This window comes from Schistocerca cancellata, chromosome 8 (genome assembly GCF_023864275.1).
Source record: "Schistocerca cancellata isolate TAMUIC-IGC-003103 chromosome 8, iqSchCanc2.1, whole genome shotgun sequence".
Taxonomy (NCBI): Eukaryota; Metazoa; Arthropoda; class Insecta; order Orthoptera; family Acrididae; genus Schistocerca; species Schistocerca cancellata.
Genome location: NC_064633.1, coordinates 364,148,596 through 364,167,369, shown reverse-complemented (window position 1 = coordinate 364,167,369; position 18,774 = coordinate 364,148,596). Strand labels below are relative to the sequence as shown.

Genomic DNA, 18,774 nt, shown 5'->3' with positions numbered 1-18,774 from the left:
TGAATTGAAACAACTGCAAAATAAGATATAATTGCTCCCATTCAAGCTAGTCAATGGGCCAAGTCCTCTCATTTTGTTGCCCAAGTCTTCTGGTTGCATTTGGTTTGTGTTGTCTTAAAGTCTACAGTCAACCCACAGACAGTACTTCACACTTACCCATTACCCTCGCCCTGAGGAACCCCAGAACAGGCTTGGAGCAAGACGTTACTTTTCTAAGATAGATTTGCATGATGCCTACTTGCAAATTCCATTGGATGAAAAATCACAGAAAGTGTTTGTTGTAAATATGCACTTCGGACTGTTCAAGTATTTGTGCTTACCCTTCTGCAGTGCTTCCATACCCACAATTTTCAATGTTACTTGGAACAGCTCACTGCAAACGTGCCATTTTGTTCAATCTACCTTGATGTAGAGGGAGACCAAGAGATGAATACACTAAACAGATTCAGAAGGATGTAGGTTGCAGCAGGTACTGGGAGATGAAGAAGCTTGCACAGGATAGAGTAGCATGGAGAGCTGCACCAAACCAGTCTCAGGACTGAAGACCACAACAACAACAAACTTGATGATATTGTCATCTCAGGTCATATACCAGAAGAACACATTGCCAATTTGCGTGCCCTTTTTCAAGTATTGCCAGAAGCAGCACTCAAGTGTTGTCTTGAAAAGAGTGACTTTTTTCAAACTGAACTACAGTACTTAGGTCATGTGATAAACAGTCAGGGTGTGCACCCCCTCCAATCTCATTTGCTTGCAATCCATGACCTGCCTGTTCCTTGCAATCTGTCTGAGCTGCAGTCAGTACTAGACAAGATGAGGTACTACATTCGGTTCCTAGAGAATGCCGCTCAGATCGCAGTTCCATTGCATCATTTGCGTTGCGGAAACGTGCCTTTTGTGTGACTAAAGACTGTCAAGAGGCACTTCAGAAACTCAAAAACGCTTTGCTTAGTGACAGATGTTTAGTGTTGCATTTTGACCCTACCAAGCTGGTATTATTGCAAGTCAATGCTTCATCCTAGAAAATTGGTGCTGTGCTTTCTTGAAATGTGCCATAGGGTGAAGGGGTGTTGGAATGTGCTTAATACAGCAGATGTCCATTACACATAGGAGATGACTACATGGTTTTTGGGTGCTACGTGGAATGTATCGGCTGGTTTTTTAGGTTAGAGGGTTGTGAAAGTGTATAAAAGGGCTTCAGACACAAACACAGGATGAAGGTAGACCTAGGAAACAGCTGTACTACAGTTGTAAATTTTCACAGATGTATTAGGCAAGAACCAGAGCTCCTAGCACTCATTTCAAGCACTACAGCAGAAATTGTTACAGGCAGTGAAAGCTTGCTAAAGCCACAGATAAGTTCAGCCAAAGTTTTTTCCACGCACCTAACAGCGCTCAGAAAATGACAGATTAAATTCAGTTGGTGGTGGCATTCTTGTTGCTATTAGAAGTAGTTTATCTTGTAGTGAAACTAAAGTAAATAGTTGCTAAGAATTGGTATGGGTAGAAGTTCTACTCAACAACTGGAATACATTAATAGCTGGTTCCTTTTATTGACTGACTGACCGAGATGATGTAGGTGCTGAAAGGTTCAAGAAAATATGAGTCTCATTTTGAGCAAGTGCCTGATACATACAGTTATATTGACTTCAGTCTACCCTCAATATGTTGAAAGAAAATACATGTTTAATAAAGACGTAAAACACTATCCAAATTGTAATAGATATGTCCTCCAAAAATTATTTTGTACAATTAGTTCAGGAGCCCCCATGAATTATAAATAGTTGTGATAAAACACCAGACCTCTCAGCAACAAACAAACCTCTGCAATGAGAGACAGCAATGACGGATACAAGGGTCTGTGATCACAAAGTCACTGTAACATAACTGAATACCATAAAATCCAAACTCACCAAAAGTAAACACTAAATATATCTATTTAAAGAGAGAGAGAGAGAGAGAGAGAGAGAGAGAGAGAGAGAGAGAGAGAGAGAAGCAGATGAAAAATTTGTTTGAGGGATTCCTAAGAGACAGTCTCCACGTCTTCCAAACTAACCACTTAAGCACAGACAAGATATGGTTTAGAAAATGAAAGATTCACACCAACTAAATTAATTAAGATGGAACAGATCCCCCCACGGCACACAAAATAAAAGAATAAAAAAGGCATACAATATTTAAAAGGATGCAACACCTCTACAATTGGCAATGTTTTACAGAAGCTTGAAATTGAGAATGGAATTCAATGCAAGATACTTTTAATACACCACTGTGCAAAAATTAAAGACGAATGTAACTTTTTCATGATGTGTCACTGCCAAGTAACATAGCTTGATAACTTGGACTGTACACATAAAAGAACTATTGCAGTATAGTGCAGAAGATAACAGAAAGAAACACACAATGAGATGAAAGGAAATGACACATTTATTCAAAGACAATTATTACACTGAAGTCACCATGATTTATGATGGTCCCCTGGACATTAAAAAAGACAGAACATGGTCCTCACCTCGGACGGCAAAGCATGCTCTGCAGCATAATCCTATGCTGCCAATAAGGATGGTGAAGAGTTCTTCTTGTAGGGCATTCGATTCCTGCACCAACATGGTTAACAACTGAAGTACACTTAGAAGACTAATAAATTCTACAAAAAACACTGTGTTTGTCCCTCCTGTACTAGAGTGCTAGTGCATGATGTGACATCCTTATCAGACACAACAGATGGCTGACATCAAAAAAGTTCAGAGATGGGTAATTCATATGGATTACTGCAGAATGGGGAGAGAGTGCCATGGAGATGATATGCAACCTGGGGTGGCAATCTATAAAATAATGGTGTTTTTCATCATGTCAAGATCTTTCCACAAAATTTCAGTCACCTCATTTTTTCCTTCAAATGCAAAACCCACTGCTGGAATAAAAGTTAGTACACCCTTTTACACATTTCCATTTCACTCAAGATTTACTGGTGTGAAAGAGCAATTGGGAGTGCATGAAAAAATTTGCAGATCAAGAGCATAAGCAGTTCTGTGCTACTATGTATCAACTCCTGCTGAAGCATCCATATTAGTTTGTGGAAGACTCCCACAGGCGGCAATGCAGGTGCCGACTCTGGCATCCAGTTGATTGTGCAGATGGCGAATACTGTCTTGGGATCTGTTAAGTCATGTAGTCCTGTAAAAGTCATTGGTTGACAAGTCTCACAAGTCACTTCTCATCCCATCATATCCCACATGTGGTTGATTGGAGACAAGTCCAGAGATCGTGCTGGCCAGGGAAGTTGCTGAACCTCTTGAAGAGCACATTGAGTTTCACGGGCAGCGTGTGGGTGAGCATTATCCTATTGGAACAACAGATCACCTTCCTGCACTAAGAATTACAAAAGAATGGGTCTAACAACATTCTGCATGTACTGAGCACTGGTTAGCCTCCCCTTCAGAAACACCAAAGGTGAAAGAGAATTGTAGCTTATTGCACCCAAGACCATAAGGCCAGGGGTGGGATGGATTCATCTTGGACAAATGCATTCTATGAGATACCACTCACCAGGTCTATGGCATATGCTCAAATGACCATCACCTGAGCGCAGGCAGAATCTGCTTTCATTGCTGAAGACCACAGCATGCCATTCCATCTTCCAAGTGATCTTCTGATGGCAGCAATCAAGCCATGCACATCAAGCAATGACTGGAAGACAGGCTGGAGATGTGAGGGCTCGTAGTCCCATTGGTAATAACTGGTTCGCAACAGTTCATGTTGACATGTCTGGGCTCACAAGCTCTCTTATCTGTGCTGTGGTAACAGAATGATCTGCCACTACTGCCCTTACAATATGATGATACTGATGAGTATCTGTGTTCTGTGGATGTCCAGAAGCTCAACTACAGATGTGAGAATGTTCACATGTCTATTAATACATGCATCACTGTCCAACTGAGGCATCACATCAAACTTATGTGGGAATTCTCCGAAAGGACCATCCAGCCATTCGGAAGACCACAATCCTTTCAAACTAACTCAGTTGGTTGTAGGAAGCACTTGTGTAACTGCATGGCATGGTTGTCTGCTTGCTTCACACTTTTGCACAACACTGAGCCATCTGGCTGTGAACATTTCCTATTAAAGAGTAGACACAGATGGCGCTGTGGTAGCTACATCACTGTGCAACCTGTTGGCAGAAGATGCTGAAACCATTATCAGTACATCTACCATCCCCCAGGTGGCATATTCCATCACTGGATCAAAATTAACATCGTCTTTCCACATGTACCAACGACGCCCGCCCCGTAGATGTTTCACTGTGGGATAGCACATGGGAAAAATGAACATTAACAGCCTTCTATGTGCACTCTGGTTTCTCCTGCTTTATCTTGAAGGTCATTTCTGCCTGTGTAGGTGGGAGTCAACAAAATATGCTACTAGGGATGGGGGCTGTTGGTACACGTGGAAAGACAATGTCAATTTTGATCCGATGATGGAATATGCCACCTGGGGGATGGTAGTGTATGTGTGTCTACTGCTGACAAAGGCCTTGATGACTGAAAGCTATAATTGTGTGAATCTTTTTTTTGTGCCTATCGCGACTCAGAATCTCCGCTATATGGTGAGTAGCAACTTTCCTTCTCTGATATTGTTACATTCCATCCTGGATTTTCTACTGTTTGAAATAGTTCAAAAGAGAATTTTTAAAATTAATATCTAGTAAGACTGTAAATTACCCACAGACAATTATGCATAATGGTTGAGCTGTAGGAGATTTATTCTTAGACAAACCAGTAGATCGTATACTCTGTATACTGCAGAAAACAACAATCTGGCATTTGCGTTATGTGAAACATATTTGAGACAACCTGCAATATGGTAAAACTATATCACAGTTAACAGTTAATAACTTTCAGTCCAAAGGACTAGGTTAATCTCTGGAAGTAATTTTTTTCAGAGAATGAGTTAGAAGAAGAACAGATGAGCTGTAGAGAGAATAATGCCAGTTTTTCAATTTCAAATAAAATGAAAAACTTATAACAGGAAATATTAAAAGCTAATGTATTTTTTGCTTTTGTTTTCTTTTATCTTTCAACTGTGATGGGAAATGAAACATGAATGATTAAAATTTAAGTGATTGAGTTGTAGACTCTTTTGTTCTTTGACATAAAGATCAGGTTTGTAAACATTAAATGACACCAGATACCTAGAAGAAAGTGTTTAATTCTTCCTTTCCATTACACTAACCATTTTCCATCTTTTCATTTCACTTGGAGGAAATAGCTAATGCAGTGTCAATGAAGGCACACTATGTGTACATGATGTGCGTTGGCAAATATTTGTCCTTGTTGAGTAACTGACCGCTGGCTTGGATTTGGAAACAGGCTCAGCAGCTGGCTTGCTTCTATAAATATTAATTTGGCTGCCTGAATTGTGTCCAGATGCATCTGATCACTGGATCTTTTTTAGTGCTGTAGCAGAAGGTACATGGTGTGGTGTGCTGTCTGTCTGTCTGTGCATGTGTTACTTTGAACTGCCTCACTGATTCTATATAAGATAAAAATATGTGTTATTATTTTAATTTATTGGCTCCATTTCTTCTCACACAAAGAGTGATCATTATCATTCAAAGCAAAGATGGTCACCTGAACAGTTAACACACATTTTCATTTTGTTTAACATACATGTAGATATACTTCTTGAGCAATTATGATACACCTCCCAGTTCCACAATATAGGCTACAACCAAGATGCTATCTAATCAAGTACACAAATAGTCCACAGTGAAAACCCTAATTCTAAATTTTTCAAAAAACTAATATTATGCAGTTGCAGGCAGTAAAAAAACTTTGAACTCATGAAATAGATATTAACAATCAGAATATTAATGAAACCCTCACATACAAAATTCCTAGGCATCCACATTGACAATATTTTGGATTCTGTAGAATTGTTGTACTATGTCTCAGAAACGCTTTTGAAAATCCAAGCTCTTTACAATAACCATTTGCTTTATGACAAAGATACTAATGTTATTTTCAAAAGCATGGATTTTCATAGATACTTAATGCAGCAAGTGCAATGAGAACATTTTTGTACAACAAATTTGTTGAAAAGACTTCGTGGTCAAACTAGAGACTCATTCGAAACAAAATTAAAATGATTTCTTAAACTTAAATGTTTGTATAAACTGAAAGAATTCTAAGATACGAAACAAAATTGTACTTGAGAGGAGAACCTACAAGCTATAAGAAGATAATTATAAATGTAGCTGTAAAGCATGAAATAGCATATGCAGAACAGAGTTTTTACAATCAATCATAGAAACATATTCCCTATCACGTAGTCTATGATTTATCAAAAAAATTATATTTATACAAATGATGTTATGTGTTAAGCTCTGTATATATGTACAGCATTAGCAAAAGACAACATTTGATGACTACATGTAAAAACAAATGTAAATAAAGTAATGTTTGTCATTTAGTATGACCCACGGGATAAGTGCAGCTTATCAAATGTGCTGACCCTGTTAGCATATCCCAACAGAGCTCCCCCACCCCTTCTTCCAATAAATCTAGTGGTTACCTGTGTAGATTATGAGGTTGGGGATAGCAGTATCTATGGAAATCAGTATATTATTCCATATGCATTTAATATGAAGAATGCTATGATGTTCACTACAGCTTTTATGTGTTTTCTGTTCATTATAAATGAGTTATAAAACTGAGAAATCATTACGTTGGTAAATTTTGGTTGACTTGACAATAACAAGTAAGAACCAAAAATTTCATTTTTAACCATAAAGGAATACAAATACCTGATGAGCTTCGATAGATATCATATTAGGTACAAGATGCCTCCTTCCAAGTTTTATTCGGCCATCTGTAAATGCTATGGCAAAATCCTTCTCCTCGTCAAACCATTCAATGTGTGACACGGATGCTGAAAAAGGAACATAATGATATTACACAGTTTTCAGAAAGTGAGCTAATGGTGGTATCATACAATGTGGGCTTTTATGGCCTGTATTTGCATCCTTGGTGATTTCTGTTTTTGGACCACAGACTAAAGTTCATAAAACAAAACCATCAAGGACCCAACAGTTGCACCTTTCATCAAGATAAGTATATATTAAACATTATAATGTTGCTCTAATGTACACACAATTTGCATCTAGACATGATATATTTAATTCACTTAAAGATGATTCAAAACAATCCAATCCCAAAATAAAAAAGGAGTATCCTCAGTAAAGGAAGCTGCAGCAGATTCACAAGAATGAAAGGCTACATTGGAAGCGACATCAAACGGAAAGAAAAAGAGTCCTGCTTTTAGGCTACTGTTGTGGGAAGGCTGTAGGTAAGATAGTATAGGAAAAATGGGTGTAAAATACAAAGTAACAAGTACTGTGAAATGAGTCAGACCTGGCCAAATTAATGAGAACATAGAGGCATTGTGCAAAGATTTTTATGAAAAATATCAACTGTTCAGAGTAGGATAAGGAGAAAAAGCCTGGTAAAAATACATAGATTACAGGATTAAAGATGATGTAGAAGGGAAAGGAATAGCAGCAGCAACACAAATATAGATTTTTTAGAGGTTTTGCAATACCATGATCAGTGCAACCATAGAAAGCATTGTTGGTATAGCAAAGTTTCATATCTGTGTTGTACCTGCTGCTAAAAGTTATAGATGGGGACATGCTACTCTTGCCTGCACCTAGATAGGATGAGGAGTACCTGACAAGAGATCAGAAAGGAGTTCTCTATACTTGCTTTAAACTTGCCAGCAAGTCCTATGACGTCATCTCCAAATTCCCCGTCTCCATATGCTCGGAGACATGCTGCACATTTAACAGGAAACTCATTACCTGAGTCTGTAGACAGATACAAACTATACAAGTGTAGAAAGGAGAGTGAGTACAAGAATTCACAAGTATAATCACTACAATAAATTTACTTCAAAAACGTTAAAGAAATGAATGATAAGAAACTTCCTAGCAGATTAAAACTGTGTGCCAGACCGACTCTTGAACTTGGGACCTTTGCCTTTTGCGGGCAAGTGCTCTACCATCTGAGCTACCCAAGCATGACTCATGCCCTGTCCTCACAGCTTCAGTTCTGCCAGTATCTCATCTCCTACCTTCCAAATTTCACAGAAGCTCTCCTGCATACCTTGAAGAACTGGCACTTCTGGAAGAAAGGATACAGAGAAGACATGGCGTAGCCACAGCCTGGAGGATGTGAGGATGGGGTATGAGTTGTGCTTGGGTAGCTAAGACTGTAGAGCACTTGGCCGCGAAAGGCAAAGGTCCTGAGTTTGAGTCTCGGTCTGGCACACAGTTTTAATCTTCCAGGAAGTTTCATAACAGCACACACACACTGCTGCAGACCGAAAATCTCATTCCGGAAATGAATGATAAACTAGGCAAATAACAATCATCCCATAGCCAAAATAGCCAGTGACTTGGGCTGCACATCACATATAATGGTGTGATATTTGTTATATCTAAAAAGAAAGATGATGAGACTTACCAAACAAAAGTGCTGGCAGGTCGATAGACACACAAACAAACACACAAAATTCTAGCTTTTGCAACCAACGGTTGCCTCGTCAGGAAAGAGGGAAGGAGAGGGAAAGACAAAAGGATTTGGGTTTTAAGGGAGAGGGTAAGGAGTCATTCCAATCCCGGAAGCGGAAAGACTTACCTTAGGGGGAAAAAAGGACAGGTATACACTCGCACACACACACATATCCATCCGCATATGGTGTATATGCAGATGGATATGTGTGTGTGTGCGCGAGTGTATACCTGTCCTTTTTTCCCCCTAAGGTAAGTCTTTCCGCTCCCGGGATTGGAATGACTCCTTACCCTCTCCCTTAAAACCCAAATCCTTTTGTCTTTCCCTCTCCTTCCCTCTTTCCTGACGAGGCACCGTTGGTTGCGAAAGCTAGAATTTTGTGTGTATGTTTGTGTTTGTTTGTGTGTCTATCGACCTGCCAGCACTTTTGTTTGGTAAGTCTCATCATCTTTCTTTTTAGATATATTTTTCCCACGTGGAATGTTTCCCTCTATTATATTCATGTGATATTTGTTAATATTACATGTTTCTATTTGGGTCTAATGATGGTCATTACGAACTGAAATTAATAACCTGATTACAAATAAACATTGTGATCAGGTTGGAATTATAATAAAGCAAATATTATCCTGGATTGCTGCAAAATTTTTCATGTTTAAACACAATTTGTAATTATATGTAAATATGGAATGTATGTGTCATTACTGAAATGATTTCTGCTTTGAGTAAACACAGTAGCTACACACTTTTCAGTGAAGTTTCACCATCATCAGAGGATTCTTTTCTTTTCAGTTGAAATTATACATACCATAATCCCAAAACTACTTATATCACCATACAAAAATTTTACCTGTTGTTCGACAGAAAATAAAATGAACCCACTGACAATGGTTGACTTGAGAATAACAAGTACGAACCAAAAATTCTACTCACAGCAGAAACCTATTCTCTTAATTATACTTTAAAAAAATTAATACAGTCAGACAGGTACCTTCCACCACAAGAAGAATGTGTGTTTAATTATATAATTTTATAAATCACTTGTTTCACTGTTGGTACCACAGCAGACACTGAAAGTTACCATATTCACTGAAAACCAGTAATATAGAAAGCAAAGAAAAGATGTACATCTGAGTTACATCACAATATAAATACATGGTGCACATAGAGTCTGGGAACACTTTCAATTATGTATCGCACAAAAACCAAACATTGTACGGATATCATACATATGTCATTTTGAAGAGAACCATGAAAGGGTTCCCCCCCCCCCCCCCCCCTCCCAGGTACACCACCACAGCTTAGTTTGCTAATTTGCTGATAGTCAGTGCTAGTTGCAAACATTGCGAGTTCAGGTGCAGAGTGAGCTTTTTGTGTGTTGGAGTTCAACAAATACAAGTGAGCTGCAGCTGTACAATGGACATTTAGAACCAAGTACAGTAAGAAGCTACCAACAAGGATGTCCATTTACAACTGGCACATCAAATTCGTTATGACAGGTTGCTTGCGCCCGGCAAAGAGAAGCGGACATCATAGTGTAAGTGAAGTGAATGTGGAGCACGTACGAGAGACATCCATAAGGAGTCCAAAGAAATCAGTGCGTCATGCATCCCATGAACTTGAAATGGGTCCAATGACAGTGTGGAAAGTCCTGCAGCAGAAGCAGTCTGTGAAACCATTCAAATAGGAGCTAGTCAGAAGCTCAATGATGACGACAAAGACAAGCTCTTTGAGTTTTGTTCGCAGTTGCAACAACTGAATGAGGATGGGGATGGTACTGTTGATTGCTTAATTTTTAGTGACAAAGCCACTTTTCACACAAATGGGAAAGTGAACAAGCATCATTGTCGAACCTGGGGTACAAAGCATCCACTGAATACATTGAATTTAAAAGTGAATTCCCAAAGGTAAATGTTTTTTGTGCCTTGTCATGTTGAAAACTGTACGGGCCATACTTCTTTGCCGAGAGCACTGTCACTGGCATTCCTACTTGGACATGTTGCAGCAATGACTGATGCCTCAAATGCAGTCAGACTCTCCGTTCATTTTTCAGCAGGATAGTGCTCCACCCCATTTTCATCATGAAGTCCATGGGAACCTGAACATGGAGCTGCCACATCAATACATCGGCCGTGCTGCAGAAGGACACAGCTGTTTCATGAAATGGCCTCCCCGATCACCAGATCACACTCTGTGTGACTTTTTTCTGGCATATGTACCACCTCTACCATGTGATGTAGTGGAGCTCTGGGAGAGAATATGGGAAGTGACTGCCCCAGTCGATAATGCCATGCTAGGATGGGCATGGCAAGAATTCGATTAGTGTATTGACATCTGCCTGGCCACTCGTGGTTCGCATAGCAAATGTTTGTAAAAAAACTTTCAGAGTTTCTCTTCAAAATGCAATATGTATGACATCTGTACAATGTTTAGTTCTTGTGCAACAAACAACTGAAAGTGTTCCCGGACTTTATGTACACCCTGTAGTTTACTGTATACTTACTGTATGGCTGAGTTCCAATGATAAGGTCATCATGTTGTACACATCCCTTTGAGACAGTGAGAAGAGCTACTGAGCCAGTAATGGTCCCAACTAGCAGATGCTCAGAGTTCCTTTCGGTACAAGCCACCTGTGGCCAAGCCAAAGCAGTAACCCATGCCTCTTGGGTATCAATCTGACAGTTTTCTGCACTGTAAGAAATGTGTGCGCCCTCTGAAAATAATGGAAATGAATTTTAAAACAGTGATGACAAATTATTCACAGTAGTGCTTATTATCTACCACTGAACAGACAAAGAAGGACTAAGCTGAACACAGCTCCTCTATGAGGAGAAACTGCAAAGGCATTTCAAAAACACAGCAAGATAACATTAATGTATGGTGCAGTCCACCACACTGCAGTGGAGAGCTGTTAATGTCACTTCTTTGGTGTTTTTAGTCAACCCTGAGGCTGAAAACACATGCAGAGTGCAGCACTAATACGGAGTACCCACTGGAATGGACTGCATGCATTAGTAGCCTCAGAACTGATTAAAAATGCTGAGGTACCAATATTAACAGCTGTCCACCACAGTGGACAACTGCACCACAGGGTAAATATGCTCTGGACTGGGAGAGGTCACAAGATAGGGAAAAGGAAAGAATCACACAAAAAATACAAAAAAATGAACTTAAGGAAATCTATAAACCATGGAGAACAAGTTGAACTGGAAAATGACCACCACATAAGGACATTAACAGGAAATATCATTCATTTTTTAGTCCAAGTGCAAAGCATCATCTGATGAATAACAGAAGATTCAAACCACTGTCTATATTCTACATTATGAACAGCTATATTCATAAAGAGAAGTCAATGGACTATCTTCCCATGCAAAATTTAAGGGAAACGCAGCAATCAATGTAAGTACTCAATTCAAACTTATTAGATTCTAAAATTTTCTTGGATGCTGTAAATTCACTAATGATTTTCCTCTTGCCTGGTCCTCCTCCCCTCCTCACCTCCTCTTCCTTCGCCCATCACTTATCCCTCCCCCCCCTCCCCCCAATCACAGATCTTAGGTGACTTCATCATTTAGTCTACCATATGAAAGCTATTATTTGTATCCTCTTTTGTTCTTGATGCATTAAACACAAGAGGGTCACTAAAAATATTATCAGTTTCAATTACAGACAATAGCTTTACTTAACAAGGACTAAAATTGGAATGTGGAACCCACAGTCAACCACCATAATTAGTAGAATCTCATTAAAAGTACCAAAAGGTCAGACTTGGGCAACTTGTAGTTTTGCAGATACCTATGCTGTGAGAAGAGTTTCATTTAGTGAGAGAGGGGGGAGGAGGAGATACAGGGAGTGAGGAGGAGATAGAGGGGGGAGAGGTAGAGAAAGGGACAAAGGAGCAGATGGACAGAAAGGCAAGGAACAGATGGACATAAGAAAGAGGAGGAGATGGATCGAGCCTTTGGAGGGGGGGGGGGGGGGGGGAGAGGGGGAATGGACAGAGACAGGGAGGAGGAGAAAATGGACAGAGAGAGGGGATGGAAGAAATGGGCATGAAATGGGAAGAGGAGGCGATGAAGAGAGAATGTGATGGACAGCGAAAGGAAAGAGGAGGAGATGAAGAGAGAAAGAGATGGACAGTGAAAGGAAAGAGGAGGAGATGGACAGAGAGAGGAGGAGGAGGAGAATGAGGAGGAGGAAGAGGAGCAGGAGGAGATGGACAGAGAGAGGTGGAGGAGCAGGAGGAGATGGACAGAGAGAGGTGGAGGAGCAGGAGGAGATGGACATTGAGAGGGGTGAGGAGGAAATGGACAGAGAGAAGGCGGGAGTAGAACACAGACAGAGATAGGATGAACAAAGAGAGAGGTGAGGAAGAGATGGACAGAGAGGATAGGGGCAGATGTACAGAAGGGATAGAGGCAGGTGGACACGGGGGAGGAGGGACAAGGAGATGGACTAACAGAAGACTGGAATGAACACATACACAGGCAATGTGGGCACTCAGCTAATGTAGTTGTAACTGAAAATTAGTCACACTAAACAATTTTTAAACTGATTAGTCCCTCCCCTTTGTCATATATAATGCAATGATCTTCAAGCCACTTTTTCAATTTATAAAAGCGTCGTCCACAAAGTAAGTTCTGTTTCTATTTCTATCAACGACAGCACTATGATCGCAGTTCCGAGCAAGCGCAGCAGTTACTCTGACTCAAGGACGAGACCTGTACACCATTTTCAGATCGCTGCTGCCGACTTGTGCTTTTTAGTGCTCTTTATAATGTCAGCCATAATTCAAAATGCAGCCGTGTGTGAAATCAGATCTGTGATTCGTTTTCTGAATGCAAAGACAGTTAAACCAAAGGAAATTCATCAGCAAATCTGCGAGGTTTATGGACAAAATGCTATGAGTGATTCAATGGTAAGAAGATGCAACAGACTGTTCAATGAAGTACGTGATCAAGTGCACAATGAAGAACGAAGTGGACACCCGTCTGTGGTTACTGATGAACTGGTTCACACAACTGAAAAAAGATTAAGCACAACTGTAAGTTTACACTTAGTGTCCTTGCTATGGAAGTTCCACAAATCTCCCGATCACTAATTCATGAAATTGTTACTGTAAAACTGAAATTTTGAAAATTTTGCCCACGTTGGGTACCAATAAGAAACAACAGATGGGCAGTGAACTTCAGTTTTTGACACGCTACAATGACGAAGGCGATGGTTTTCTTTCTCAGATAGTCACGGAAGATGAAACTTGGGTATCGTATGACACCCCTGAAACAAACTGGCAATGAATGGAATAGAGGCACACTTCATCCACAACGAAGGTTAAGCCTAAGCAAATCTTGACACCTCAAAAAATCATGTGAACCATTTTTTGGGAAAGAAAAGGCATTTTGCTGATTGATTTCTTACCACAAGGCCAAACAATCAATGCACATGGTTACTGCTTGACCATTAAGAAATTGTGCCATGCAATACAGAATAAGTGCCAAGAATTACTGTCAAAAGGTTTTGTTTTCTTCCACGATAACGCCCAACCTCACACGGCGAATGTGACCAGACAACCCTTATGGGAATTTCACTGGGACGCATTTGATCATCCTCCATACAGCCCGGACCTCGCCCCTAGCGACTTTTCTCTCTTCTTACACCTAAAATCTGTCCTTGGTGGTCAATATTTCAACGATGATGATGATGAGCTGAAAGAACATGTTACCACATGGTTGAATACACAGGAGGCAGTCTTCTATGAAGAAGGCATACAAAATCTTGTGCCATACTATGACAAGTGCCTACAAAATTTTGGAAGCTATGTAGAAAAGTAGTTTAAGAGTTGTGGATTTTGTACAATAAATATTTTTTCTGTATCTGTGCACATTTCTTTTATATAACCAAACGGAACTTATTTTGTGATTGACCCTCGTATTAATATTGTTTTTGTTGTGTACATAGTTCCGCGTAGTCAGCGCGTACACAAGTTTCCCACTAGAGCGCGCCCCGCTAAGCACAACAGTGCAGGCACAGCGCTCGTTCGTCTCCGCACTACGAGATGGCGCTGTCTTAGAGACAGACCAAATTCTGCTTCCGCCGATCCGCGTATTAATATGTAACGCAGCCAATGAGATTGCTGCTAACGTAGAACCTTTTCTCCTCGCGGATCACACTCGTGCAGTGATACCCGAACGCGCGAGGTATTATGACGAGTGTACAGACCTCCGATCAGTCAGTCTGCATTTGTCTGCACCAGTCTTTACTAGTCTGCATTAGTCCGCATTAGTCTGTGTTAGTCTGCATTAGTCTATAATCAAGTTTCAGTCTGCGCCTAATAAGATTATCATATTCCTGTACATAACCATGAAGATAAATGAATAGACACTTTGTCAAGTATCAGAGATATGTGAGAATAAGATTAACGTACCAAGATCAAAGAAACTTCAGATTGTCAATTGTAAATAGCATCCTGAACCAAGTTAAGTTATTTTTATGCTTGTTATTATTTTAATAAATGTGTGTGAAAATTAATCAAGTTCTGTTTAAAGTTGGTCACCATCAATCTGCTACTCTAAGCATGCAAGTGGCATTTCTATCGTCTGACCTAATGGCAGAAGATACACACGCCACGATAAGACCACGAGACATATTGCTGACACTCGCCTACTTTGTTAGAGCGACAAGTCAAATAATCTGATGGTGTGTGTACCGAAGGTCTTACGTAACGCACACCACAGTTTTTTAATTAAATAGTTAAGCTGCTTGGAAAAAGAAAAATAAAGATTACAGAAAGAAAGATTCTTGTAAGTAAAATGAATTTTAACTTAAGTGCACTTACTCCACTTGTGGCTGTCATTTATGAGGTTCCTTTCGTAACTATTCTGTGATTAAGAAATGGAAGTTTTCTCTTTGTGACATGTTTGTCTTTTTATTTGCTCTCAGTCTCAAACTGTCTAAATTTACGCCATCTAATATCTATGCTCTCCAAGTCTATAGCTCATATTATCCTTGTCTTTCATCTCTGATATTTTATATCAGGGTGCATACGTGGATAAGGAAAAAGAAATTCCTGGATTTTTCCCAGATAAGAATACACTCTTTCCCAGCGAAAATGCACATTTTCCTGGTTAAAATATCTCACAAAACTGTAAAATTTATCAACTCCTTAAGTGGTAAAGGTTTTATACACCACTTCCCGCCACTTCAGGAAATGAAACCGATCAAAAAATAACATGTTATGGTAAGATCTTTATGTGCAGCAACATGTGCACTGTATATTTTCCTATTATGGAAGTATAAATATGAATTCCACCAAACACAGCACTTTGTTTCCAAAGCACTGAAATCCAGAAGTAGAATGGACACACAAATAGAAAAAGTTTATGGTTTAAATTAATATACAAGAAGTATAGCTACAAGAAAAGTTAAACTTTCACATATAACACTGTTTGTTTCTTTTAAATTTTTTTTTAATCGAGTGCTGCCCTTAAAAGTTTTAAATGATAACATAGATTTCTTGTCTTCTGGTGCCTAAATTCTTCTAAATGCCTGGTCCTCAAAGTGTTAAGTTTTGAATGAGAGTTAACCATCCTATGATCTAAGAAATTCCTCGCATATTTTCATACGTAACATAATTCATCTCGCATTAAAGGAAATTTACTTTGACAGCAACGCTTCTCAAACCACCATTTGGAACATTTTCCCACAACCTGTCAGAAATGTAAACTCCTGTGACATGCACTCATTGGAAGTATTATGAAGTATTGTATAGTCTTTGTCCTGAAGCCTTTGATGCATTTTGCTGTTGGCGAACACTTATGTGTGCACTGTATTTTGTTGTAAGTTTTACATCGGTGTTTCTCTCTTGTTTATGTTTTATTGCCGCAGTGTTATACTACAGTAGTGGGCTAAAGTAAAATTATTTGTTAAGAGTATCAGTTCTTACCAGTCAAAATTACAAAAATTTAACTCAAAAGTAAGACAAATTAAAATTCCCAGAATACTAAGAAACTCCCGGATCTTTCCCAGTTTTCTTCAGGATGAAAAAGTTCCCGGGTTTTTCCCGAATCTTCCAGTCGTCTTGGGGCGTTCTAACGTTTTGAAGACACAAGAAGCGGTGTGAAACTGGATTGCACTCGCAGTTCTCACCTCACTCTCATCAGATGACTTACGTGACGTGACTAGCCGATGCCCTTCTCTGGATATTCAGCTAAGTTGATATCCCAAAAGCTTCTTCTCTGAAGATTTTTGCTGGTTACAGGAATTAATTAGACTTTTTCTCTATTCTTGAAATAATTGGGTACTCGTAGAATACTTTCAGTTCAATCATAATATATTTTCATCATTCACAGACACAACTTCTGCAAGTCAACTTCGTCATCAAACATTAGACTCTGTTAAATCAAACAATGGAAAATCCAGGATGGAATGTAACAATACCAGAGAAGGAAAGTTGCTACTCACCATATAGCGGAGATGCTGGTCGTGATAGGCACAACAAAAAGATTCACACAATTAAAGCTTTTGGCCATTAGGCCTTTGTCAGCAGTAGACACACACACACACACACACACACACACACACACACGTGTGTAAATGCAACTTGCACACACATCTGCAGTCTCAGAGAGCTGATACCACACTGCAAACAGCAGCACCAGTGCATGATGGGAGTGGCGACTGGGTGGGGATATGGAGGAGGCTGTGGTGGGGAGGGGGTGGGGGATAGTATGGTGGGAGTGGGGACAGTGAAGTGCTGCAGTTTAGACAGAGGGCAGGAGAGAAGGTGTGGAGGGGGGAGGGGGTAAGTAGCGGAAAGGAGAGAAATAAAAAGAAACTAAAAGACTGGGTGTGATGGTGAAATGATGGCTATGTAGTGCTGGAATGGGAACATGGAGCAGGCTGGATAGGTGCGGACAGTGACTAACGAAGGTTCAGGCCAGGAGGGTTACGGGAACGTAGGATGTATTGCAGGGAAAGTTCCCACCCGCGCAATTCAGAAAAGATGGTGTTGGTGGGAAGGATCCATATGGCACAGGCTGTGAAGCAGTCATTGAGATGAGCGATATCACGATTGGCAGCATGTTCAGCAACAGAGTGGTCCACTTGTTTTTTGGCTACAGTTTGTCGGTGGCCGTTCATGCGCACAGACAGCTTGTTGGTTGTCATGCCTACATAGAATGCAGCACAGAGGTTACAGCTTAGCTTGTAAATCACATGACTGGTTTCACAGGTAGCCCTGCATTTGATGGGAAATGTGATGTTAGTGACCAGACTGGAGTAGGTGATGGTAGGAGGATGTATGGGACAGGTCTTGCATCTAGGTCTATTAGGGGTATGAGCGATGAGGAAAGGGATTGTTAGCAGGGGTTGTGTAAGAATGGACGAGTATATTGTGTAGGTTCGGTGGACAGTGGAATACCACAGTAGGAGGGGTGGGAAGGACAGTGGGCAGGACATTTCTCATTTCAGGGCACGGCGAGAGGTAATCGAAACCCTGGCGGAGAATGCAATTCAGTTGCTCCAGTCCCGGATGGTACAGAGTTACGAGGGGAATGCTCCTTTGTGGCCGGACTGTGGGACTTTGGGAGGTGGTGGGAGAATGGGAAGTTAAGGCATGGGAGATTTGTTTTTGTACAAGGATGAGAGGATAATTACGGTCAGTGAAGGCTTCAGTGAGACCCTCGGTATATTTTCAGAGGGACTGCTCGTCACTGCAGATGCAACGACCACGGGTGGCTAGGCTGGAAGGAAGGGACTTCTTGGTATGGAATGGGTGGCAGCTGTGGAAGTGGAGGTATTGCTGGTGGTTAGCAGGTTTGATATGGACGGAGGTACTGATGTAGCCATCTCTGAGGTGAACGTCAATATCTAGGAAGGTGGCTTGTTGGGTTGAGTAGGACCAGGTGAAGCAAATGGGGGAGAAGTTGTTGAGGTTCTGGAGGAATGTGAATAAGGTGTCCTCGCCTTCAATCCAAATAGCAAAGAAGTCATCAATGAATCTGAACCAGGCGAGGGGTTTAGGATTCTGGGTTTTTAGGAAGGATTCCTCTAGATGGCCCATGAATAGGTTAGCATAGGTTGGTGCCACGTGGGTGCCCATAGTTGTACCGTGGATTTGTTTGTAGGTAATGCCTTTAAAGGAAAAGTAATTGTGGCTGAGGATATAGTTGATCATGGAGACTATAAGTAAGTTGTTGGCTTG

At 40.4% G+C, this 18,774-nt stretch overlaps 1 protein-coding gene across 1 annotated transcript in view; it reads right to left on the bottom strand.

Moving 5' to 3' along the window:
• The window catches only part of LOC126095271 (probable E3 ubiquitin-protein ligase HERC1), an 814,023-nt gene that overhangs the window by 200,153 nt on the left and 595,096 nt on the right, over positions 1-18,774 (bottom strand). Inside the window, exons 52-53 of the mRNA XM_049910030.1 lie at positions 11,074-11,283; positions 6,806-6,930 (exon numbers count right to left, since the gene is read on the bottom strand). Of these exons, the coding sequence (XP_049765987.1) occupies positions 6,806-6,930; positions 11,074-11,283 (335 nt within the window). The remainder of the gene's footprint in view (positions 1-6,805; positions 6,931-11,073; positions 11,284-18,774) is intronic.